Genomic DNA, 26240 nt, shown 5'->3' with positions numbered 1-26240 from the left:
CCTTGCACCTCTCGCAAGCAGACGATCCGTCGGTGCCTGCAGATGGTCGGTCGTGGTGGCCGCAAAGTTCTCGCGGCCGACAAAAATGGTCTAGCACTTTCTTCCGAAAGTAATTCTATTTACAAGTCTCTCTCTCTCTCTCTCTCTCTCTATATATATATATATATATATATATATATATATATATATTCAGCGACACAAGATGAGAAATCAATCGCGGATGCAAATGGCCGGTCGAGCTAGCTTAGAGTGACGCCGATACGCTTCGTCGCAACCGCCGTGTGTTCAAGCACGTCGCCGCTGCTTATCTTATGCACTGTAAGGTGCGATCACCGATGAGCATGAGACATCCTTTACAGCCAGTCACGACTGCATTCCATGTCAGGTGCTTGGGGACTTGGCCGCTTTGTATCGGCAGTATAGCGCGTGCGATGGAATTTCGTGGGCGACAGTATCGCCGTTTGTTCCTCTCTACGCCCTTTTCTGGATACTAGTACGCCGCAGATCAATGTTTGGTTGTGGTGTAGTTTGGCGCAGACGTCGACATATACACAGCATGTCTTACAATGTGCTTAAAGGCTGGTCATTGTCTAATTTTCCTATTAGCAGCCTTGAAGTATCCAACTATGCAAATGACGCGTGCCGGTGATGGTCAGTGGATATGGCGTCAATCCCAGAACGCCGCCTCCAAGATTTTTCAGTGCACCGCGCATAATTTTGGAGGTTATGCCCAGGAGATATGTGTTCTGGGTCATGCGTTACTTTCGGCGAGCGGTAATAGCAGCAATTCTCGTTCTTTTTTTATTCACTTTCAAACATTTATATCTTTGCAAAATTTTCTTGAAGCACCCACTAGCATTTCAAACGTAATATTTTGCACGGAGACTGCGCTATTTTAAAATAGGGTTTTTAAGCGGTCCAAGATCTTGCAGTTGGCCTCAGCCAATGACGTGCGACCAGCACTTTAGAACCCTACTGCAGCGACTTTTTGTGAGACACGACAGAACATTTGCGGGTTCACCTTGTGTCAGCTCGTTCGCGCACTGTATGTGTCTTCTTCTAGATGTCAGACTGAACGTTCGCTTCAAAATAAGATGGTTTATGCAGAGGTTCTCTTTCGCAATATCCTCAGTGTCTGAGCACTCCCGCCTATTGGGTCAACCAGCACAGCCATGACTCTCACTCGTTTTGGGTGGTTTCCTCCAATCTGTAGCAGCACCGTGTTCATCGCCAAAACATCGCGTCATTCCAATATTAAATTTCTGTAAGGGTGAAAATCACGAAATTATTCCGCGTGTAAACTGAGAACGTTTAATATGGCGCGTTCACCCAGCAGGAAAGTTAGTCGCTGGCAGCTTCCGTAAACATGTGACAGTTTGTTACGAAGGACAACACCCTTTGGTGATCGGCGGCGTTTCTGCGAAAAGGACGTGAAGACAGTTCTTGCAACTAAGGAATGAAGATATATCGCAAGGCAAAATATGCGCAATGCAATCCGGGAAAAGTTTAATATATGCAAAAAAAAGAGCACACACAAACACAATATGCAGATTCAAGGCACATGCTGCAATCCATATGAAGGCAAGTTTCAGTCAAGCGATGTTTATTAGATCCCATACAACAGCGACACGTACAATCGTTTACTGTAATTCTATGCGGCGTGCAACCTCATGCAATATTTATTTATTCATCGCAAGGGTCACAGCTTTAATCACAGACAATTTTTACGCTTATGCACTGCGTCACTCACACGCTATATAGGCTGAAATGAATCCACCAAATCAGGTGGATGTACAGTGCTGTAAGACATCTAGGCTGCGATGTCGTGACGAGAAATCTGATGTACGATTCTCGTCGAGGGAATAATGGGGATGACAAGCGTCGTGCAGAGAAGTACGACACATATCTAATACATTTAAAGCTTTCTGTACATTTTGTCTCACATTGGCACGTGCCCATTCTAGGAGATTGGCCATTAATGGGCAGATACATACACCCGCTGGCATATAAGCAGCAGCCCAAGTTGTGTTCCATACGCACATGTATACAGTGGCACATGCTCAATGGCCTGAGTTGTGTATTCGGCAAGACAGCGCCCTTAAAGTGGGGGAATAGACAAGAAAAGCCAAGCTTCAGGTGTGTTGCTTATATGCAAATAAATAAATAAATAAATAAATAAATAAATAAATAAATAAATAAATAAATAAATAAACCCAAAATTTCTGAGTTACATGCTAAGCTCGGTACGGCATTTTTGCAAGCGCGAGTAAACAGAAATACGGTGACGAACCTATTGCCCGTCCCAAGGTTCATTTCGGCAATAACAGGTCAGCTTGGTGAGAAATAACTCTGGGTGTAACCAAATATTGTTTACGGTGTTTGTGGTCAGCGCGCACGCACGTACGCACATGCGTGAACTGACATCGTCTTCTCTCTTCCTAGCCGCAGCTTCTTTGCGCCACCCAACTTCTCCTGTCAGGCTCCTTCTATGCGCGCATTCTTTCATCCCTTACAATACTCGAAGCAACACAATAACAGCAAAAGCTTCTAGAATCGAGTCATTCGATACTATAGTTCTTTCTTTTTCAATTTCTCCTCTGCCAGCGCGTTTCACGAGGGGAGACGCGCGAGTGACGTTATTAGCTTAGATCTCTTCGTGTGCGAAATATCAGCGAGAGGCGGGAACAAGCTGTGTGTTCAGTTCAAGAACGCCTGCATGCTGGACCGTGAACAAAGGAGAAGACAACGCAAATTTCTGGAATGTCATTTGCACATAATCTCAGTCGTCCTGGTCCGGGATCCCGAACCAGAAGGACTTTTTCCTTAACTGCGAAGCTTTCTTTTTGAGAAACCCGCACGGGTTCTCTTTGTAGCTTCGTGTTATTACATTCGAGTGGATGTCAATTTTTTACTTTTCAAAGCAAGTAATACTCTGCACTAACGGTAGTTGATAGTCGGGAGACTATGGTCACAGCGGTGGCCATTTCTGGAAAGAGGTGCGGCCATTGTCACAAGGACGAGAAGATTGGCACAAAATGGTACAAGCAGGGACGGTGCCACAGTCACTTAGAACACCGAGTGACAGACGTGGATCTGAGCAAATTTGGCAAAATACGTAATACGGCTTTACAGGGCCCGCGAGGATGCCGTAGCAGTTCTATGTATTTCGTGACATCAGCAATATTCGCTGTGCGCTGCGTCTCCATGTGGTAATTATGCAATTTACGTCGCTTAGTGGCTCCGAGGCCTGTTCGTAACTTCTTCAAATAGATAAACACGCGGCAAGACAGCATAAAATAACATAAAAATAATGTGATCTAGAGTGGAATGCTCAATATAACGACAAGGCCAGCCGGTATGTCAATCTCTACCAATTTTCAAGCGGATATCTGTTTTTTTACAACAACAAGGATACATTTCCAAATGCCGCAGTAGTCATTTGCTGTCAGACAGGATCTCAACCTAACAACTCTGAAATTTTCAGTGACGCACTTGTTGATTTCCGCTTCATCATCAGCATTGGTCGGTAGTACCGTCAAGTATGGACTGTTTCTTTATATAGCGCCGCCGGTAACCTGCATATGCGGAGCACCAGTGTAGGGAGACGAAATCGTAATGAGAATGTCGGCTCTTTTATGCGGTAAGAACTAGAGTCATCGCAGGTTGTTTCAATATGGACTTTACGTGGCTTAGTGCACGTGAATCGTAATGGAGCCATTTAGCGGCAGGTCGCTCCCGCTCGCTTTAGGTGATGCGTGCCCTGGAGGCCGATCGGTAGGTCTTCTTTGATCTCGCAAACACTGAGGCGAGGTAGTCAAAGGCACCGCGCCGTTATCGTTTGACGTAGGAAGAACAAAGAAGTAGCGCAGCAATTGGATGGCTATAGATGCTAGGCGAAGGCGGGAGGGAGCAAAACGCGAGTCGTGTCCTCTTCTCTCGGCGTTTAGACTTTTCCACGAATCCGTCCTTCGACGTGGCGCGAACATTAACGACCGCACAGTTTGGTCAACATGCCGTCACACCGAAGCCGCTGTCGGGCATCGACAGCATAGCTGCACGTGGCGCTTGTGCTGCCAGTTGCTGCTGGGCCACTGTTCCTCTCAGTCGGGGCTGCGAGGAGGAGAGATAAAGGTTCGCATTATGCGCAGTTGCCTAAATGAGAAGGCAGCGCCAGCAGCCTCGGCTGCCCCATGCGTCTTGCGCAAGGTCCACGGAGTTTGGCACGCACGCAAAGCGCACGCACACGCCGCGTTCCTTGCGCGGGCCGTGCTTTTCTTTTGAGCGAGGGGCGGCGCACTTACTGGTGCGTCACCAAGCAGCGGCGGGCGTACTTTCCCCAACGCCTCACCTGCATCGCTGTAAAGCCCACCCGACGCTGTCCCGCCGCGAGCGCCGGCCAATAATAAGGCTCGAGGACGACCCGCCTCGCTTCTTCCCTTTCGCTACCACCTCCCACTTCTGAAACGCTGCCCCCGCGTCGACGCTCGGCTTGGCTTGGCCCCGAGTGTGGCGGCTACAAAGTGGATATTGTGCGACCCCCCTCCCCCCCCCCTTCTCTCATCACCAAAACGCTTTCCCGCTGCTCCCTCGCTCCTCGTAAGGGGGTGCAGGGTGCGCGCTTTATTGGTCCGCGCTTATTGGAGGAAGGCGCAATTTGAATTCGCGAATAACTCCTCCTGCGAGTCAAAAACTTCCATTTTGTATCTGTGTGGCTGTCAGGTGGTAAGACCCCGTGTCCTCCGCTTCTCTGAGTAGCTTCTTTTTGTGTTCGCACTTCTGACCTTCACCCTCTCGGAGTTTGTCTGGCCATGCGAGGAGGAGCTCACTCGAACCAAATCGGCGGAGAGGGTTCTTCTAAGAGATTATTCTTTTTGGCGGAGAGGGTTCTTCTAAGAGTTTATTCCTTTCTTTGCCTAGCTGCCTCCTAGTATCGCGCCAAAGGACTCCCCTTTTTGCGTGTTTGTGCATGGAATAGAGCGTCAGGCCTTTCTCTTGCCACTCTCACTCGGCACCTCTCCTTCTTGCCTCCTCAGAGCTGTCTTCTCTCGAACAACTCTGTAGTGAAATTAGCTGCCGGCAACTACGTCGAAAAAAAAGCGCGCCTCCGGTTCAAATCAGTTGGCTTTCCATGGCGTGTGCGGTGTGGACCACGTGCGTCGAAGCAGTGTTTGCCTGCGAAGGGGCCCATCGCTGTGGATACTCGTACTCAGCGCAACATGTGCCTCTGATATCAACGTGCAGCACCCGGTAAAATATTGCTTTTTCTTATCGCTGTAGTGCGGAGAGACAGTGCGATTTCAGCTTTCTAAACACCGTGCTCACTAGGCACTACCATCTCACTGATTTATTGCGCCAACTTTGATCTCGAATTGGCGCTTGGCATTGCCAGCGGTTTTTTTTTTTTACTTAAGAACTATTGTGCTCGTTTGTTCTCTACAGTCACTGGAATTAGGGTTGCCTAACATTGTACGCTGGATTCGGTCATCGCATTAACAGAAACGTTAATAAGGAGCAACAGCTCAAGAGTGTGGAAATCGATAACTCGTGATAATTCAGCACTTGAGAATGGTTGCGAAAGAGCGCGCTAGTGGGAAACATTTCTGACGAACGCAGTGCATGTCGAACTCCACCACTTGCTGATTATTTTCGAAAAGGTGTATTTTCGCCGAAGCTTTCTGCATAGCTCGTAAATGAACACGGACTTGAAACAGTTGTGACTCGCATGTGTGGTAACGTGTACATTGCGACGTTACCACATGGTCACCGTGTCAAGACAAAACGAAAGCAATAGTTGTTCGTGCATGTTCATTGCATCACCAGAAGTTCATGATCGTTAATAAAGAGTCGCCAATAAACTGGCGGACTCTGCCGTAGTCGGCTTACGTTTCCCGCACCTTTTTCGCAAGATTGTTTGGAACGTTTTACAACGTTAACGTTCCTCTTGCATGAATGAACGGTTAAACAACCTTTTTTCGTCTACTTAACTGTAAGAGTTTCGTATTCAGTGAATGTGTGGATTTTGATTCTTGTACACACTCTTGCGAAATGTGCGAGAAAAAGAAGCGAAGTGTCCTTTACAGTGTAGTATTTTATTACATGGGAGTTCGCTTTAATTTATCATTACCTTAAACGACGAAACGATTAACAACACTGCTTGAGCCGTCGCTGAATTTCATTTTCAAGGCAGTGATACCTTGGACTGGTGGGGAAATATGCCATTCATTGAATCGTACGAATGAACGCATTACATGCTCGTGCGCAATCATATTTCAGTTTGCTGTATTCGCCACTCTCTGCTTCAAATAGACATTTTTCAGACTTATAGAAATAATAGCAGCAACATCAATATCGACAACAACTAGTATCCTGTACAAAATTACGCAGAAGCTTTATCATAAATTTCTTTTAGAACTACCTATAGCTGCCATAATATACATATTTGATACGATAACAGTGCATGAGTACATGCACTCATAGCCAGGGTGTTGGATGTTGAGGGAATAGTGCGAATTAAATTCACTGTTTTTCGTGTTAAAAAAATCAAACCAAAAATTCTTGACGGTATCCTCACACGTGGTCTTGTTGCACAGTTTATTTAGTATTTCCAGACAGGATTTATGGAAGACTTACCATTTCTAGATTGCCTTGTATCGCGGTCGGCAACACGAAGCAGCGTCTTCTATAAGCCCCCAAAATGACCAACTGAAACTAAAGGAGCTTTTTGTTACGTTTAGGTTTAATAAAACGATCAACTTCCAGTGGTTGCTCTCATTATTTAGAAAACCTCTAGCAAGAGGTGCGCTCTGAAGATGGCGCTTATAAAATAGAGGGATAAATTTAGTCTGCACTAGAGCTTGTGGTTGAAAAACAGTCTTACAGGACAGCGTTACTGACTTCTGCACTTAGTGATCTTGGACAATGGTCCCACTGCCAGGTAATATGTTCCTATAAATAAAGAGGAATATTGCGGGATACTTTTCAATACGAACCTTATCTGTTCGATAATGCCATGAAGCGGACGAGCGAAAACAAAGATGAAGTCGGCAGTATAGCTTAGTATTTAATACATTTCATTAAGCACGCAATTTCACCTTGCATTACCACCCCATCTGCATGAGCAGTAAAAATAAACCTGCTCTTCTTCCGTTCTTTTCAGTTGAAGACTCTAAGAACACGGTACGGTAGGACAAACACTGCAACAAGGGGGTCACCGAAGGAAGCAAGAATGTAATAACGCTTACCGTATGTCGTACGGGAGAATGACCCCAAACTAAGCGCGTAGACCCACTGTTCGTGAAAAGCACTCAAGTGGATCGAGCAAAACGGCACCGCGAGAGACGCCGCTCACCATGCAGGACGCAAACTTCGTGAGCACCATACCCACACCTCCGTACGAACACGGCGCCCACTCCGGAGGGCACAACTGGCCCGACTTCCGGTTGCCTCCCGTGACGATGGCGCCGACACTTGGGAAGCAGCCCATGTTCGAGGTCGACGTCTTCGAGTCCTTTTTTAAGCCACTTTACCTTGCGGAAGACCTCAAGCTGACTTCGCAGACCGACCTCTTGGCTGAGCCGCAGACGACTTCGGCCGAACAGCCGCAGCGAGAGGTGCAGCAACGCAGCGCCACGGCAGCCTCTTCGCCAGGAATTGTCGATGGCTCGGTGGAATGGCTCCAGCTCCGGACAGCGCGCGATGTGCCGCTTCAGCAGCCCGTCGAAGAGATGACGAACTTGGTGCCAGGAGTGGGTGGGAAAGCCCGCCAGGATTCGTCGCCGCACATGTACGACGACGGCTCCCTCGAGCACGCTGCGTCGCGCTGCTGCGGGTTCGAGACACCAGAAGAGAGGCGAACATCGCCGGAGAGCTTGGCCTGCTCGCCAGGAGAGCACGACGAGTGGGCAATCGAAGACGTCGCCGTCTCTGTGAAGAGCTGGCCTTCCGCGTCACCGGCCGACGCGGCGGCGGCTGATTCAGCTGCCGGACGTGAATCAGCCGAGCGGCGCCGCCGGAACTCGGGGAGCCGGAGCGGCGTTTTCGAAGACGCCGCCAACCAAGCGGCGCCGGTCGCCGCCGCCGTCGGCGTCAACGGAACGTCGGTGTCTCCTGACGCTGCCGTGCCCGATGTTTCCACGGCGTCGACGGTGAGCTTCTCGGAGACAGTGACTCCTGACCGGGAAGAGAGTGCCGAATCCGAGACGGAGAAAGCGGAAGTGTGGCTGCCCACAGGTGAGAGTGCCCGCTTCCGCTGCTTCCTCTAAACGGTTCTAATCGCAACGGCTGGCCGCGGGGGAGCCCGCGCGGTCACGCAATTCGTGGTCCTGCGGGAACCGTAGCCACCGCTGATTTTCCCCGAAGCCGCCGCCTCCGAGCCAAAACAAAAACAATATACGCATGTATAATTCAGGCAACGCGGACGCGAAGTTGGACCTGACTTGCACGTGGTGAGGAGTCTAATCGTGAGTCAGCATTGGGCGCGTGAGTATGAGCCATCGGATGACTACGAAAGCCGCCCCGTTGGTCGACGTTGTTGTATGTTCCCTTTACTGAACCGACGAGTGAGATGTCGTCAGTGAGCGCCCGAGTCAAAGGGGGATATGGCAGCTTAAATGGGCAGCGCGGCCACGCGACAAAGAACGTTTGCGTCACTATAGCCAATGCGTGAAATGCGGAATACGGTAGGTTCGGCTACCACCTTATCCGCTTTCATTTTCGTTTACTTTATTATTTCTACATTTGAACTAAGCATGACGATTTTGCGTTCTTTGGCTTCATTGTATGTTTCTACGTATGGTCGCGACTAGCAAAGACCGACAGATGCCCTTATTGTTTTCGCTCAAGCATGCGAGGTTTTATTGGCCAATTGCCAGCTCCTAAGCTCACGTACACTGCGTGACGCATATGGTTAAACAGGCGCCTTGACTGTGAGGGGCGCTGGCTAACACTCCCAAAGCTAACCTTGCCCACGTATACGAACACCCACAGAAGTGGAAGAGAAGATGGCGCCGCGCTAGTGTAATCGGTAAAGCACTGCACGCGTAATGCGGAAAGTGTGAGTTCGGCTCCCAGCTACGGCAAGTTAGCTTTTCGTTCACTTTCATTTCCTTTTACTTTATTACTTCTACCTTTTGAAGTTAACATGATAATTATTTCTCCTATGATGTCTCAGGGTTCACTGTTTACTAAAGCGAACCTTTCCTAGCCTATTTTTCTGGGTTTTGCGTGGCTCACTGGATGTTGGGTGGTGCTGGGTTGGTCGCTGTCTAGGCGGATATACGTATCTGTTGATACACATAAAAAGGTTAAATGAAACTAGCAGCGAAGTGGCCTATGCAACCCTTGTATGCTAACCAAGTATTCGCACCTGTGTTCTGCATCACAAAAAAATAAATATATCTTCCTGCACAAAAAACATGAACATATAACGTCGCCTCATAAGCATGTCAAAGCACACCGATCTGTTAGTGGAATGGTGAGATACATTTAATGGGTTATTTGATTTATTTTACTTTCTTTAATTTTGCCACTCAGTATGCGCCACTGGTTGTATCCCCGTCCTTGGTCAATCCTCCAGAATGGGCATGTCCCACTACGATTGCCACATAAAACCTGGACATATAATTTCGGCTCACAGAGTTCTTTGAAGCACACCGATTTCTTGATGAAACGGTGAATCATCTTGCGCAGATTCCATGATTTATTTATTTACAATTAGCCATTCGCTATGTGCCATGGGTGTGTGTCCGCTCTTGGCCAGTCCTCCAGAATGGGCATGTCCCACTGTGACACAAGAGGTATACAGAATCCATAAATGTCGCTTGATACGTGACGTAATTTTCTGTGCACACGCCTGTGATCGTCATTGTACCCTCAACACGCATCATACATCGCATTCGTCCTCTTGACATCGCTGCGTTTACGTCGCACACATTGCATCAACCTGATTTGGAGTTTGCGCTTCGGCATAGCTTGTGAGGGACGCAGTGCATAAACATGATAAATGCATGACAGTAAATTTGTGACCTTTGTGGTGGATAGACATAAACATGCCATTAGATTACACGTTGCATAGGATGAAAGTAAGCAAAATTGTACGCATCGCCTTCAGTTGTAAAGCATTAATGAACCGCATTGTCTAAGCCTCGCTTCACATAGATCTCAACGTGTGCGTCGTATCTGCATTTATTTTTTAGATGCCTTTGCTGCAGTTGACTTTACCGGAACACGGTCCAAGAATTTTGTGTATAGTGAAGGGGCACTTGGTCTACTCTTCCTAAATTATTTGGTTATGGTTTCATACTACTGAGTATTTCGGGAACCCAAAGAAAATGTAGCAAATATTCTTAATTTCATGGCCGCAACAGTACTGAAAATCGAAGCGGCAAGCCACCTCGAGAAAAGTTTTTCTGCATGTAATTTTCATTCCAAAGCAAGATATCTGTGTTGTATACTTATCCGTCGCGGGAGGTGCGCCACCATGCTGAACTTCCCCTCGTCGGTCAACTTTCGCGTTGCAGGGTCTGAGTGACGCGTCACTTAAGCTACAGGCTCGCTGTCGATGCACTCGAAAACTGTGCGATAAAACTAACTGACGGGAGGAGTGAAACTATTTTCGTCACGTTAGCTAGCGAACCAATCAGCGCGCACTGAAAGTGGTATCCCCGAAAGCAGTCGACCAACAATATACGTGCCTTGGCCAGTTACCACGATTGTTTACTAAGTGTTCCTATCTGCAAGAAGTAGGACGATGACAAAACTAGAAAAGAATATTTGTAAGTAGGCTGGCCTATAATTCTTCTTAACTAAGCGGGACTCCACCTTCGCCTGTAGTGCCCACATTGTCACATGTTATACTTACATCCTTCTCCCCTACCCCCACCCTATCTCTTTCTTTTTCTCTCCTCGTGAAGCGAGCAGGCGTGGTAATATGTTTCGAATAATAATAATAATAATAATAATAATAATAATAATTCAATAAAACGAGCTGAGTTGCAACTATGGCCTTCAAGAGCACTATTAATTGAAGAAGGTCTGGACTACGTATAAACTCTATACTCATAGAAATTCTACACTGAATCCTAAGAAATACGGCCGCTTTCACGTCTGTTATTTCTTCGGATTCAGTATAGTAGAACTATACTGATTAGACTGTCAGGTTCATATCTGGGAACTATAACGCATGTCGTGTTTGCTACAGCTATTGATAAGGGAATGAATGAACGGCCTCTAAGGTATCCAAGCGTCATGCGTGGAGCTGTAGTGCAATACTGACTATACAAAAGTTGTGTCAAGCAGTAATTGGAGTGAATTTTCACGTTTGTCGTAATAGTTCGCCGATATTAAAAAAGAAGTCTCAGAGCTTGTAGATCACCCATGGAGCAAGTCACGCAACAAGGAAATAAAAACAAACAATAAACGAGTTTCCTTCTTTATTTTCTTTTATCGCTAAAAGTTAAAAAAAGAAAAGTCAACTGTGGCATGTAACACAATTCAACTACTTATTCTACATTACGATCGGAGGCGGACATTATTTGCTCGAGAAATCAAAGTGAACATTTTACTAATTGACAACATTTCCCAATTATCTTTTAAACTAATAATTTACGGCGCATATTGAAATTTAAGAATTCTAGCCGGTGGCTTTCAAAGTCATATCCACTAGGAAGAAATTCTGAGGATGACAGGTAAGCGTTTCGAGATATTTGAATTTCGAGAACAATATTCATTGGTGGTCCAGTCATTTTTGAGCTTCAGTGCATAAAAACTAAAGGCTTTCTGTTAAAAAAGCAAGTGCGAAAACAGTGCACATTTATTGCAAGTTTGACAGCGCTCATTTTGTTTCATTTTAGCTAGTTTCAAACTCCATTCCAAATGGATGTGCCTTGAGAAATCACTAACTTCAATTCGTGCACTACAACATGAGTGCTACAGTAATGTTGATTAGTGAAACTTTGTTAATTAGTGAAGTATGCATTCTGGCTTCTACTGTAAGTAACGTCGACCTCTTCGAATTATCCAGCCGAAGGAGGAGAAGAAAATAAACAGAGAAGGCAGGGATGTTAACCAGAAATGCGTCTGGTTGGCTACCATGCTCTGGGCGACGGGAAATAGGGAACAGAAAGATAAGAGAGAGGGAAGGAGGGGAGGGGATGAAAGCCGCGGTGAGCTCGCGTACGCACGCGGAGGGCCTGAGCGAGTTCGCCTGAGGAAAGCGCGCGTTATTTCATATATCTACAAATAACAATGAAACATCGGCATAAAACGAGGCACTAACACCGAGAGACGGCGCCAGGCACTCTTTGTTTGGCTATTAACATGGATAGTCCAGACTACAATCAAGGGAACATTGCTGTCAACATTAAGACAACTTTTTGTTAAAAATTAAATTCAATTATGAGGTTTTACGTGCCAAAATCACTTTCTGATTATGAGGCACGCCGTAGTAGGGGACTCCGTAAATTTGGACCACCTGGCCGTTCTTTAACGTGCACGTAAATCTAAATGGTGAGTAAGCGCCCATGAAGGAACATATTCAGCTGTGATGTCGCTCCAGCAGGTAGTGAATGTTACTTCTTGACCACATGAACAGTTCAAGTCCCTCAGCTTCTTATTTTTCTTGCGTTGCTTCATCTTGTTGAAAGCAGCAGTTTCCTTCGCTTTTTCTTGGAGAGAAGACGGCGATACTGTTGCTACTTTCAAGAAAGCCAATGACCCGTGTACAGTTGGCTATTTACCTCGTCTTTCTTTTTGCCGGACTTGTACAACGATTCGCATCGAAAACGGGAAAGAGCAAAAGCGGAGAAAGAAGGGCCGTTAGCCTGGCCGCCTTAACTACCGGTTAACAGTTGCCCGCGAGGCATGTGCCGACCTGTAAACTGTCGCGCCTGATTACACGTCGCTTTGCGAAAAGGAGAGCCGCCTGAGCTTCCGTTCCTTCACTAACAGGTAGAAACGTCGGCCAGTAGAAATAGTGCTTGGACGAAGCAAGAAAACAAGGAACGCCGCCCGCCGGCAAACTATATACGCCACAACCATTAGGAACTCTCTCGCTTTCACTCTCCGAGGTTTCTCTCAAATCCTTTCTTCTTCTTCCCGTTCACGAGCAGTGGAAGTAATCGTGCCAGCGTAGATTTCTTGAAACTCTACGCCTTATTCATTACTTTCTCCCGTTGAGAGCAAGACGTTCCGAGTTGCCTTCGCATCATCCAGCCAAGTCGGCCTCGTGGTCGCCGCTCGCATAGCGGACGCAATTAGCCCGTCGCCGCCCGGACGGGCGCCGTCCGTCTTGGCGGTGCCTTAGAAGAGAGCGTCCGCAACCAGGCACCGACCCTCGGCTTCCTCCTCGTAGCCTGGCATCAGGTACCAGCTAGCGCCACACGCCGCCGACCAGCCGTTCGCTCGCCTTATAACAAGGTGTGGACGAGACCATCCGCCAGACCTACGCACCAACATCGCCAGCGCACGTCAAGGAAAAGGTGGAGGGGGCATCGGGGGCAAAAGCGCACAAAGGCGCCGCGCGACCACGCGCCGAGCCCCCGCGACCAGAGGCGCCGTCGCGGCCGGCATGCGATTCATATACACCTGCCGCGTGGCACACTTGTTGCGGGCCGCCCGCCGCCGATGCGCGATTCCACGCACGCTAACAAACGCACGAGCTGGCGCTCTTCCTCTTTCTACCCGACAGAGCGGAGAGAAAGAGAGCGCATCTCTCCGTTCTCCAGGAAAGCAAGCAAGCGCCTCCGTCGGGGAACCGCGGCGACGACGCGATTTCTGTGGGCGGCTGGAGCGCGCGAGAGCCGGCTTCTGGGAAACGAATCTAATTTCGTAAACGCTGCTGGACCTTCGCATGGAGAACAGAGGAGGTGGGGGGGGGGGGGGGGGGTGAGTATGAGACGGCAAACGAAGAAAAGTAAAAATGAACCATCTGAGGTAAGACGTATCGTAAGTTACAGCACCACGCGACGAACCAGTTAGAAAAAGAATAAATAAATATTTTTCCAATGCAAGATTTGCTTCATTGAGTCGTGCTGTTCACGATTACACACACGCGGCATGACGCGCTTGTTTGTCTCGTTTGACCTCTGGCGCTCTATGATGGTGTCGGTAAGTAAGGGCGATGTGGGAAGGATGGTGCTCTGTGTTTTCGTGTGCGACGTGGCGTTCATCTCCCTCTAATGGCTGGCGGATAACCGTCTCCCGTCGACTTCACGTCGTTGTCGAAACATCGTAATCGCAGCCGACGACACTACTCTCGCTCTCTGGCGAGCGGTCAGAGAGGCGACCGCGCACCGGCGGCGCGCCAGGCGAGGACGGCAGCCACCGCGGCAGCATGAATCACGAGAAACTTGGCGCCGTAACAATAAGGAAAGTGTTTCTCCACACTACCGCGGCAGTAAAGAGACTGTCGTTGCCGCCGCTTGAATCAGCGGCGCCGTCTCCAGGAAAATACGGACTGGTGCACGAAGGGGAGGTGCCTCGCTCTGTAGTACTACGCACGGAGAGCATGAATGAAAAACCGCGTCTCTCCTGAAGCGTGACGTATTACTCTGGCACCTATTTCGGCCTTGTTTCATGAAAGGGAGGGGAGGTGGGGAGATTGCTTAGTTCCTTGCGGCTGTCGACCTCGTTTCGACAGGGAGTAGCAAATGACATGAAAAAACAATAACGAAGCTTTCCGTGTGGATGAGACCAACTGTATGGTGATAGCAGCCAACTGCACAAGCTCCAACTATTCTTCGCGTCCTAATTATTTCGTAAATCGTACTGCTTGATCACCTAGCTATTCAATAATTAACTTCACGTCGACTACATCAAAGTTCGGACTTCTGATCATATTTCAATATGTCAGTCTCAGCTATCTGTAGCTTGCTACTCTCTCTCTCTCTTCTTCTTCTTCCTTTTTTTTTTTAAGCAGGCAATGTTAAATCTGAAAAAGCTGTGTGAATAAGGGACACCTGATACGCGTTCCAGAGCGTTAAAGAAGATTATGGGGCTTTACGTGCCAAAGCCACTTTCTGATTATGAGGCACGCCGTGGTGGAGGACTCTGGAAATTTCGCCCACCTGGAGTTCTTTAACGTGCACCTAAATCTAAATACACGGGTGTTTTCGCATTTCGCCCTTATCGAAATGCGGCCGCCGTGGCCGGGATTCGATCCCGCGACCTTGTGCTCAGCAACCCAACACCGTATAGCCACTGGGCAACCACGGCGGGTCAGCGCGTTAAATCACTAAATTTTTGAAGCAAACTGAGATACCACTCGACGCGATAATTGTCACGCGTCGTCAACTGAATTTGCTCTTCTGGAGTAATTGCTGTTTTAATCTGGAATAGGGTTTTTTTTTTGTTTATTAGACGCCAAGAGTACATGCAATCTTAAGTGCAGGGTACGTGGGGGATGTTTCTTTTTTTTTTGTGCACGTCTAGATATTGCACTGGCGCAGCTTTTCAAGAGCGCATACAACAAGTGCATGCCAGACGCGTACCTTTTTTGTCTTCGTCTTACGCTGTCTTCAGTATCAGTTTGTACGATCGCCCAGCGCGCTAGCCTTTCTACCCTTACTCGTAACTAGGATAGTACCTACATAGAGGAATGCGCCACCAGCAACGGCAGCTAATCTCACGCTGCTTGATATTCAGATGCCGTTCGCGCGGCAGCAGGCGCGCTAGGTTCTGCCGGCCCTGCCATTCCTCTTACCCCGCTCCGCCGCGCTCCCGGTGGGCCCCCGATCATGCGCCTCTGAGTCAGAGCTGCGGCACGGGGCTTTATCGCCGCATCGTGAGCTCACGCGGCGCTCCTATCCTTGGCCCTGCCTCGTGCCTGGAGGCATGGCGGCGGTGCCGGCGCACACGTATTCAGCGTCACCCTAACCGTGCAAACTCGTGCCACTTTCGCGTGGACGAACGGTTGCCGCGCCATCACCTGTGGTCTGCTTGTAGATTCGACGTCTGTCACGTTGCCGCCTGTAACGAGGTCACTCCGTCGTGATTCATCCCCGAGCACTTGGCTTCGCGTGGTCGAGATTACGCGGAGAAACCGTCTTCCCCGTCCTATACGGGGAAAGGCACGGCCAGTGCAGCAGGGAAGGAGACCGAACATGTTTTTTCTAACTTTTTTTTTTTTCAAAGCTCGCCTCTTGAGGCAAGCTATTGAAAAAAGTAACGAAAGTAGTCTTTGCAGGCTATACTTATAATTGTAGGCGAGTGGCAAAGGATTCTCTACGGGCAAAGGAGGAAAATGTCAGCCCTTGTAGGTATGGGGCGACCTAAATGTAACGTCGGCAAGGTTCGATGCAGCATCGACACAGCTAAAAGCTACTGTATCGAAATTTTTGAACGGATTTTTCTCCTTTCGTAACTGGCTTCTACAAGCTTGTGACGTCGAAGCATGTGGTGTGAAATCGTATATTTATTTCATAAACACTCTGTCACACTGCAAAGAAAGAAAAACAAATTATAAAGAAAGAGAAAAAAGAAGAGATTGGTGTTACATGCTGGAGTGTAAGAACCCTGTCGTCTCGTCCTTCTGTCCTGACTTGAGTAGTTGTGTATTAGTGTTTAGCGAAACATATTCTGAAATCTGAGGCTATGAGCAACAACAAGCCCAAAAGGCTACGCTGATGAACAATACTTTGCTTCATATTTTAGTGTTACGAGAGTATAAATACCGACACGACGGACAAATTTCGTGCGGACAAAAGTACGGAGTCCTGAGAGTGACCTCTACTTAGGGCAAGCAACAACGGCATTAACAACGTCAACATAAACAATGATGCATTTTTCGCTGCCGGCAGTGGCTTGCTGGTCGTTCAAACGGATCGAAGTGCACTGTCACAACCCGCTATTCCATCCAGACATTAATTGATTGAGAAGTTGAGCGGCGGACATTTGGGAGGAAACGACTACGTCGGTATCACTGATCAGCTTTGCACAGCTCAAAAGCGTTTTCTGTTTGCTCTTTCTCTTCCCTGCACGCCTTCTTCGTTAAACCGGCAGGAGACGCACATCATTTCATTCCCCGCATACCTACCCACTGATTCAAACTGGCCGCGCGCGCTGTATGCGGACGCGGAGGCCGGTCTTTCACACAATGCGCATTCTTTTCTCACGCTCAAACGTCCATCTAGACGGTTCTCCGGCCGCACCCCTGACTCTGAGGCTGCGCCGTTCTTGGACCGAGCCGCGTCGTTCCTTTGCGCGCGCTCCCGACTTTCACCTCTGCAGCAGCGAGACTCGTCCGGTGGTTTCGTCGCTGCCCCCGGCGCAGTGGCCGGGGAGCGTGCGAAATGACCCTGTTCCCCAGGCGCCCTCCGAACGCATCAGCGTGGGAGGATGCGTTGCATCAGAGTGCTACCCGTAGGTACGCATATCGCCTTGCATGACCGCACGGTAGTGCTGCCTGAGACACTGTATCACCAGTGGCTGTGGCTGGCCGGCACATATGCAATTCTTTATTTAATGCATCAGGTTTATTTTATTTATTTATTTTTGTTGTTCTGCGGAAACGTATCATTAAAAAATTACTTGTGCGGTAGACGGCGCAATCCCAAGTGTACAGATGAATTTCTTGAACAGACGGACATTGCTTGCGCGACAAACGGCCCTGTTGAGTTAGCTAACGAGTATACACTAATTACCATCTAATTAAGTTTGCTGACACATGTTGCCCAATTTTTAGTTTCATCCCGACGTTGGTGAAGTCAAGTCCATTTAGCAGAAATTATGAAACAAGCAATTGTTTCGATGTATCCTTCCCCGAATACGCGTCTCAAGTGCACTGGCGTTCCACTTAGTTTTGCAAGGGTGGCTATTGTCATAATCTTTGCCACTGTGCGTTTGGCTGGGCTCGAATTACGGCGTGTCTAAATCGAGCGGCCAACAGAAGAACTCAATGCGACTCAATGAGCACAATGCATCAACGCTTGTGTTACGTGAATTTGAATACACGGTGTGCTACTTTCTTGTCATGACATCCTACATGCATTGCAATTTACTCGATGTGCACCGTGATTCTAGTTCAATACTCTCTGAAACTATCATCATAACATATTTCCATGTGTTGGCACGTTCTAGAGGAGCTTAGCAGGATAACTCTTCAATCACTCCTGTCTGCGCTCACAGTACGCGCACCGCTCTGCTCGTCTTGTGCAACGTCATTATTTGTGTATATGCGTGATATCTGACGGCTCGCGCGCTGAGCTTGAGCTTCATGGGTATGCATGGTGCCAAATAAATGTTTATCCTCCTCCTCCTCCTCCTCCTTAGTTCCCTTGAGGCCGCACTACGAGCAGAAGATCGATGTTACATCACTTGAAGGCAAATCACGTTCCTTTTTCTGCAGGCTCGCGCCGTGCAGTAATCTACAGGCTGCATAACATTGTGGAATCTTGATAGTCTGCTGCAGGGCTTGTAGAATGTGTTCTTAGAATTTGGTTCCCTGCAAGCTGGATAAAGCTATGCATGGCGCGTGAGGTGTTTGCGAAGCCTCTGAATCCACAGGACAGCTTTTGTAATACGCAAAACTGAATAAGACACTGGCTGGAAACGACGTGCGCGTTAACAAGAATAAAGAAGGTAAAGGAAGAAAAGGATCAGGTGGTCGCTCCAGACATCCTTTAGTATTTGCAAGTGCGCTTTTCTGCATTTCACACCTGCCGCGCTGACGGCGGCAACACTTGCCCGGATGAAGCCATGAGAGCATGGACTCTGCTTGCTGGTGCCTTCCTGCTGCATGTGCTCTGATCCCTACACACACGTCTACATGCATTGTCCGCCTCATAAACCTCACCAATAGTAAACATATACGGATAATTGGCTATGCCAGCCATTAGCATACCAAGCTACATTGGGGTAGTGCGAGCCTTACATTTAAGAAAATTATGCCTAGGACATTAGGAATACGAAATAGAATATTCTTGTGCCGTTTTAGCGTAAGATATTCATCTTATGCAACTGAAAGGGTTCCAGATGCCTATATGACTTCGCATGCGCCAGTGAAATCTCAATCTTGCAGAGTGACATTTCACAGCTCCTCAGCTGACTGGAATCTCATTACACATGCGTACAAACGCGATAAAGCTTGTCACGCTTGGCACGTATTTGTCACTGTACAATATGGTAAAAATTGAGTATTTCATTGATGGTAATGAACAGCACGTGGGCAAGTGCTTCATGGTGCACGCGTGCCGTACGATGAGGCGCACCCTCCGCTAACGAATTCTCAAAGACCCACTCGATTAAAGCTATCATGTTCCCTTCGATATAGGCCACAACCAGGGCGAAATAAAAAAAAAATCGTCAGCCCTTCCACTCCTCTGTGCAGGACGAGCAGCGAAGCTGCGTCGTGTTTTACCTCAGTCGACGCATATATTATTATTATTATTATTATTATTATTATTATTATTATTATTATTATTATTGAAGGACACAGACAAAGAATACAGTTTTTGATTGTGGAATGATTTATTCTTTTATGAAGTAGTGACGTGTACAAGCACCGCCGCATGGCAGATGGGAATTCCACAATATTTACAACTTCGCTGTGAACTATGTAATTACGAAAAGTAGATGAAACATGGCGTAACGTTAGAGTCGTCTTGGTGGCTAAATTGTCATATCATTGGTTTCGGGATAGTTCCGATAAAACAAGAGTTACAGCCGTTTGCGAGAACCATGCTCCATTCGTAGACGACCGTGTATTGACAGGAGACGGGTATTCTGTAACGTTTACAACTGCACTGTGAACTAAGTAATTATGACAAGTAAACGTAACTCGGCGCAATGATATCTTAGCGGCCAATTTCAGTATAATTTTTTCCAAGATACCTACATTATATTGAGAGCTACACAGCATTCACGAGAAACTGGAGACGAAAATGTTTTTTTCGTGTTGACGCGACGCGTAGGCGGATGGACATGGACCACCGCCGGAGGGTAGCTATATACAGCTCCGCTGTAAAAAAACAAAACAAAAAAGGGCAGAACGTTAACGCGGAGCGCCATAGCCGTCACGGGGCGTGCAAGAAGAGAATAGCAGACCTATACACTGTGTTGCAAGAGCCTGCGTTCCACGAAATTAAGCGGCACTCGATGGCGAACGTACATGATAACGGCTAGCACTGCGTTCCCACCCTGGCATCAGGTTCACCTTGGTTGCTCTCTCATTGCGGCTGACAGCTTACCACGAAGAGCAGAAAGATGTTATACGGACGGCTATCCGACTGCGCCTATAAGGCGCGCGGGAGGGTGCTTGTGTATGTGCATACTTCGCAGAAAGGAAAGACAAGCAGAAAAGACAGTAAGAACGCAACTTCAGTACGTGCGCCTCTCTCCCAAAGCTCTCGTTCTGCGCGTAGTGCGCATACAGCAACAGTATTGCGGTGCATAGCTTCTCCCTCCGCCGCTCTCTCTCTCTCTCGTTATGATCTGTTTGGTTGCGAGTGCTCAGGGATAGCTCGCTTCTTTTTTATTCGTCGCGAGGGCACGCGCCTTATCCCAGCGCGCCAAACGACTCTCGCTCGCTTTCCGAAGCAGAGGTCACGCGTCGACGATGCGCCGAGAATTCGGCAACGGCGACGACGCACCGCCCTATTCTGAGAATGCGCCGGCGAGGGCATCGCGGAACAGGAGCCGTTGTTTCTCGGCCGTGGCGCAACTGGCCGCAACGACTCCCGCAGCGACGGGGGCTGCACGGCGAGCGCGGCAAGAGGTGCCGCGCGAGAAAGAGAGGCGACGCGAGTCCGTGGGACGGAGCACTATTTAGAGCGCGCGCCCTCGCCACGCAAGAGCACGAAAGAAAAAAAGGAAAGCGAGCCTGAGCAAGTCGTTGCGTTGATGTGCGCCACTGCAACAACCCCCGGACCCTTCGCTTTGCCTATATCTCGCGTCTCGTCAAATTACCGGTGTTCCGGGTGTGGTGGCGACGAACTTTAACGCTGCGTGGCCGGGGCTCGTTCTCGTTTAACACAAAAATAGGGCCACGCAGATAACGTCCTGGGAAGGGTAGCATAAATAGACACGCTGTTCGTGGTAGAAAATAATAAAGCACGTTCGCAGTACAAGTGCTGATGCTATTGAAGGGGCATGCGACAATCCGCTGGTGCAAAGCGCGGAAGGGAAACAGAAAGGAAGTTAGAAGCACTAGTAATTGGTTGTTCATTAGAAATAAATAAATAAATAAATAAATAAATAAATAAATAAATAAGAAGGGAGGCAAGGAAATTACCGATGACCGCCCTGCAACTCTCTAGTGCAGTCTGCTGACACCCAAGCGGCGGCCAGCAGTGGTGGGGTTGGGGTAGGGAGGATAACAGAGAGGAAGGTGTAAAGGAAAGAACTATTTACGTATATACAACAAAGTGACTCGGTAAGAGTTATCCATAGTTAGCTTGCGGAGTGACTTCCTCGAGAGAGTTTATTACCCGGCTCCGCGCACCAGCACTGTTAGGTAAAAATGCTGTGAGTCGTTAGAACGACAAATCGTGGATTGAAAACGCAAATGATGCCTGCGTATGTCGAAAGACGATGAGACATCGGCACGATGCTTCCAGTCGTACAAGAAACCTTGCAATGGGCCTTAGCAGAGTCAATGATTTCATAGAGGAACAGGGAAGAAATTTTCTGTTGAAAAATGAGATGTTATACCATCCAGTCTTGAACATCTTAAGGTTTTAACATCTGTCTTGCCGTTCATTAGTTGGAAATACTCTAAATACATTGCTTTTTTTACATTATTGTCGATCAGTGCTTAATATGAACCCAGCACTTGGAAGCTCTGGAAAGGAAATAAAACCGTGCTCAAATTCTGAGATATCCGACTGGAGTCGGATATAGTCGGATAACCTGCTGAAGTTTCACGTCACAATATTACGATCAGGTTTAGTACATTTGTAGTACCGCTTCGCCTTGGTGTTGCATACATTAAGCGCTTTCATTTTAACATTCATCGTGCAAGCTCCACGTCTTGAGCATATTGAACAGTGGACGAGAATTTAGACATCGTGTTGCTGGACTGCCCGCTATATGGCCAGCAAAAGCAACGACTACGCTTCAAACGTAGTACTCTGAGCAACGATCCACTGTCACTTGGGACGATATTTGGACTGTGGCTGGTTAGTTGCCTCGGAAGATTTCACTGCAGCGAAATACTTCTTGTTTATTAGTACGAAGACACGAACATTTGGTCAAAATACTGGGTACGGTTTTATGCAGTGACTCACGCTCGTTGATGTTTCGTTTTTTTTCTCCTTCTTGTATGTTTTAGTGTCTGCACGTGGTAACTATATAGTCCCTTTCATCATTATTTTTCATTTGATATTTATCTACTTCTTTAAGAAAACTCAAATTTTCATTCAATTTGATATAAGTGAAATGCAGTAGCCGGAGGCATACTGCTTCCAAACTTTCCAGTTGTACCCCATTTAATACAACCTTACTGCCTGCACGATTGAAAACTCACGTTCAGGGAGACATTACTTTCCCATACACTTGCAGTAGGGCTTCCTCTCGTTTTATCGTCGCTTCTACATCATCGCAACGCCATCTTTCGAGCATGCGTTTGTACATCCATCACCTTTAGGGAAAGCGCTTTCAGAACACACCCCTAATGTATTCGACAAAAAGTCACTGCGCACAGAATTTTTCTTTAAGCAAGGTTGTTCTTATCTTTAAATTTTTGTTCTCGCTGGAGATCTGCAGAGTTCATCGACCGAGTGATGTGGCAAACTAAATATGTACGAAAACGTAAAGAGACGGAAAGGTCGAAACGCCTCTACAGATTCAGCGTATAACGATATTCAGCCTGGCACTGTGCTCCCACAACCTTTGACCTCCTTCATATAACAGGCAGGTGCATGAGCGTGGGATTACGTTGCGGTGCTATACAGGCGCAGTGACGAGAGCACCGCGAAGTAAACAACAAAAAAAGAAGAAGGAGTCTCTGGAGGCCAGCAGTGTAAAGAGACGGAACTTGCCACCTTTAGCGAAAGGCGCACTCGTAATCAGCGCCAACAGTAATTGCCCTCGTCGCCAGCGCTGCTGATGCGCGCCGCCGGGAGCGACCTGGGTGCGGCTCCTCCCGGAGACGCTGGTGCGCGGAGCCAACCTTCGACCCGGATTCACCTCTCGCTCGTCGCCGCTGTGTGTGCGTGTGTCCGGCTGCTCGCCGCTATACGGTAGCGGCAGCAGCAATGCGGACCTGCGTCGGTGGCGACGTTTATTGATATCGCCCCACCACTATTACGCCCCGCAGACCGCGCGGTCAACCCGGCGGCGCAGGCAGCTCTCCATCCGCGTTCGTCCGCGCTCGTGCGGCCGCACCCAGCAGCGGGTCTCCGCTCGGCGCGCTTCGATTTGAGCCGCTTGTCAGCCGGGGCGGGGAAACGGCAGTTCCGCCTGCCCCGTTGCCATCATTGCAGGCGGGACATCGTTGCGTTGTGGCTTGCGGGCGTGCTCTCTTATCTACTCGTGAATCCGCGCTCGAGTCCTATATATGGAAAGGGACTACGTGTACACACGCGAGCCCCGGATCGCGTGGGTCGTATTTGTTCACCTTGGAAGCCATGATTAGGAACGGTCGTACTTCGTTTACGGGTATGTGAAGGATATGTTGGCGCCTTTAAGTAGCTCGGGCTAGTTTTGACGCTTCAGAGATGCAGCGAAATTATGTCATTCGTACAGACTGAAGCTCACATCTGGAGATCGGCGACGATCCAGTGGCCCTCAGATAATTATTAAGTCATTTATTACTAGGACATTAACATGAAGTTTAAATTACAAATGCAATGCACAAGAGGTGACCGCGTCCTTGGCATAGTAGTTCTACACACAATGCTCTTGCTAATCAGGGACTTTTGGTCAGATATATTTGCATTAACTTGAAATTTTACACTTTGCTGGCTGCTCGGGGTAGTGTACAGAGAATGATATGGCTAGTAGATGTCATCGTCCGCAGGCGCCATATGTGGCACTCGTACGCGTATATATGATGGGCTTACAGAGGCATTTCAGGGCCGACAAGCCCTCTGCTTTGCGGAGGGTACGTTTTTATTCGTGCCACTGGAACATGTTTGAGCAAGACAAAGTCCAAACAATCGAGTTGCAAGTTCTTTTGTCTCGTGCTTAGCTATTGCGTGCTATTTTTTGTCATGCCTTCGGACTGCAGCATGCTGCGAGTGCAAATTTCGTGTTCGCAATTTTTTATAGTTACTAGAATCATTCATTTTGCCAGGTAGGTGCAAAACTAGTAGTTTATCGTGTTTAGTCCACAGAGAACGTTTCTATAGAACACTTTATTTCCTTAAAAGCGCGAATCGACTTTCCGATTTCATCGCTCCGCTGACACTAATATCCTCCACAACATGAGCAATACGGAAATATGCGTATATTTGATTAGACAGGCGCTCCTTAAGGACACCATAGGGGAAATTATTTTAGTTCTTAATTGAATTAAATAAATGAAAGATAAATGGAAATGAAAGTGGATGAAAAAACAACTGGCGGGCCGCAGGTGGGATATGAACACGCGTTTTCGCATTACGTGTGCGATGCTCTTACCAATTGAGCTACCACCGCGCCGTTTTCCCATCCACTTTCTGGAGTATTTGTCTGTCTACTAGAACTAACCATGAGAGTGCTAGCCAGCACCATTAATCACGGCCATTACAGCGGATGTGAAACATCCTATCTACTGCTGGCGTCACGTAGTACGTGAATTTTTTATGGTTGAATGCAACTGGCCAATAAACCCACACATAGTAGCTGATGGCATCAAAGCTGCCGGATTCGAGACTCTCGCTATGTAATGAACGAGAAGAAAGGAAACCGAAGGGCACGATTTTCATTATCAGTACACAAGAAGCCAACAAACAATGACACGAAGGACAGCACAGGGGAAATTATATGTAGTTGTTAATTTAATTAAAGAAATAATAAATAAATGGGAGTGAAAGTGGATGAAAAATGCAAATGGCCGCGGGTAGGATACGAACCCACGTATTCGCGTTACGCGTGCGATGCTCTTACAAATTGAGTAATAGAGCATCGAATACACATGGAGGAAGGAAAGCGTAGGAGAGGCCCCGGCCAGCCGGACGTGTAGGAGAAAGTGTAGCGGAAGTCACGCGCTGTTTTTTGCAAACCAGCACTGGGAATGGTAACCCAAACGTCAACGTTGCTATAGCAACCGCGCTCCTGAAACTCTCGCTGCTGCTCTAGGCCTCTGAAAAGTGAGCAGTTTTTTCGGCGTGTGTCTTTGTCGCAGCACATTCTGTTCGTGAGACAAGCTGACTTGGGAGCATGTAAGCTTGAAAGGTGTGTTTTTGGTCTATGAGTGCGAATGTCAGTCAGCAACAGACACACTCAAGTAATCACGGCACGGGTCTTCGTCACCTACTTCAACGTGCCACGGAAAAGCACAAGAGCGCGTCTGCTTCACTGAAACTGTTACAGAAGCTTTGTAGCCTTCTTTCAGACGCGCGTCAGCAGCACACACTTCCGGCAACTCATAGCAATGCAAGTTCAAAGCTCGCGCCTATCTGCTCCGGCGAGCTTATTGGGGGCGCGAAGGGAGATGGCACACCAACATGGCGGCATTACCGGCTTCAAAAACGTGACGTCAAGGCCTCTCGTATTTTGTTTCTTTCCTCCATGAAATATATATATATATATATATATATATATATATATATATATATATATATATATATATATATATATATATATTCGATTCCGTCTGTCGGTCGTGAATGAAAAGCCTTTTCACTCATCGATGCTCGATTGCTTTTAGAAGAGATACGAGCGCGCCAGCGCTGCGCATTATTCATCTCCACATACCCAGTCACTGTGATGAAATATCAGGGTGATAGTAAACAAAGCAATATATAATACCACAGCGCATGAACATTATGGCCAGCAAGACAGCCATTCACTCGTTGCAGGTAGTCGGTTGTCAGGGCCAGGTATTGCCGGTCTCTCGAAAGAAACAGTAGGCCGCGCACGAAGCGTGTTCCGCGCATTCCATAAAGCAGGTTACGGTCGACTGTCAAAAGTGCCGCCCCATTCGCAACACGCGCCTCGTTTGCCATAGTCGTGACCAGCCTTCACAGCGTTCCACCACGGCCTCCTATAAACACCGGCACGCGTTTTGAATTTCTCCTTTCACCTCAAAGCAGTGACCGGAAGCTGGTGCAGAACTACAGTCACTGATACGCTTGCAGCCCGAATTCGTGCGCGTGTCACTAAGA

General features: G+C 47.9%; 1 protein-coding gene and 2 long non-coding RNA genes across 5 annotated transcripts in view; 1 reads left to right on the top strand and 2 right to left on the bottom strand.

Moving 5' to 3' along the window:
• LOC129385176 (uncharacterized) overlaps window positions 1–26240 on the bottom strand; it is a 288497-nt gene that overhangs the window by 59084 nt on the left and 203173 nt on the right. The gene's annotated exons all lie outside the window — the stretch shown is intronic.
• Window positions 1587–7439, bottom strand: LOC129385177 (uncharacterized). The gene is made up of 2 exons (XR_008612768.1): window positions 7349–7439; window positions 1587–4110 (listed from the first exon to the last, which is right to left on the bottom strand). It is a non-coding gene; the product is annotated as an uncharacterized lncRNA (long non-coding RNA).
• LOC126532330 (transcriptional regulator Erg-like) overlaps window positions 4574–26240 on the top strand; it is a 54583-nt gene continuing 32916 nt past the window's right edge. For both annotated transcript variants that reach the window (XM_050180039.2, XM_050180040.2), the window contains exon 1: window positions 4574–8229. In XM_050180039.2, the coding sequence (XP_050035996.1) occupies window positions 7350–8229 (880 nt within the window). In that variant the 5' untranslated portion in view covers window positions 4574–7349. The remainder of the gene's footprint in view (window positions 8230–26240) is intronic.

The sequence above is a fragment of the Dermacentor andersoni genome, chromosome 5 (assembly GCF_023375885.2).
Source record: "Dermacentor andersoni chromosome 5, qqDerAnde1_hic_scaffold, whole genome shotgun sequence".
NCBI lineage: Eukaryota > Metazoa > Arthropoda > Arachnida > Ixodida > Ixodidae > Dermacentor > Dermacentor andersoni.
Note: the sequence above shows the minus strand (reverse complement) of the source record. Positions and strands in the feature narration are given on the sequence as shown.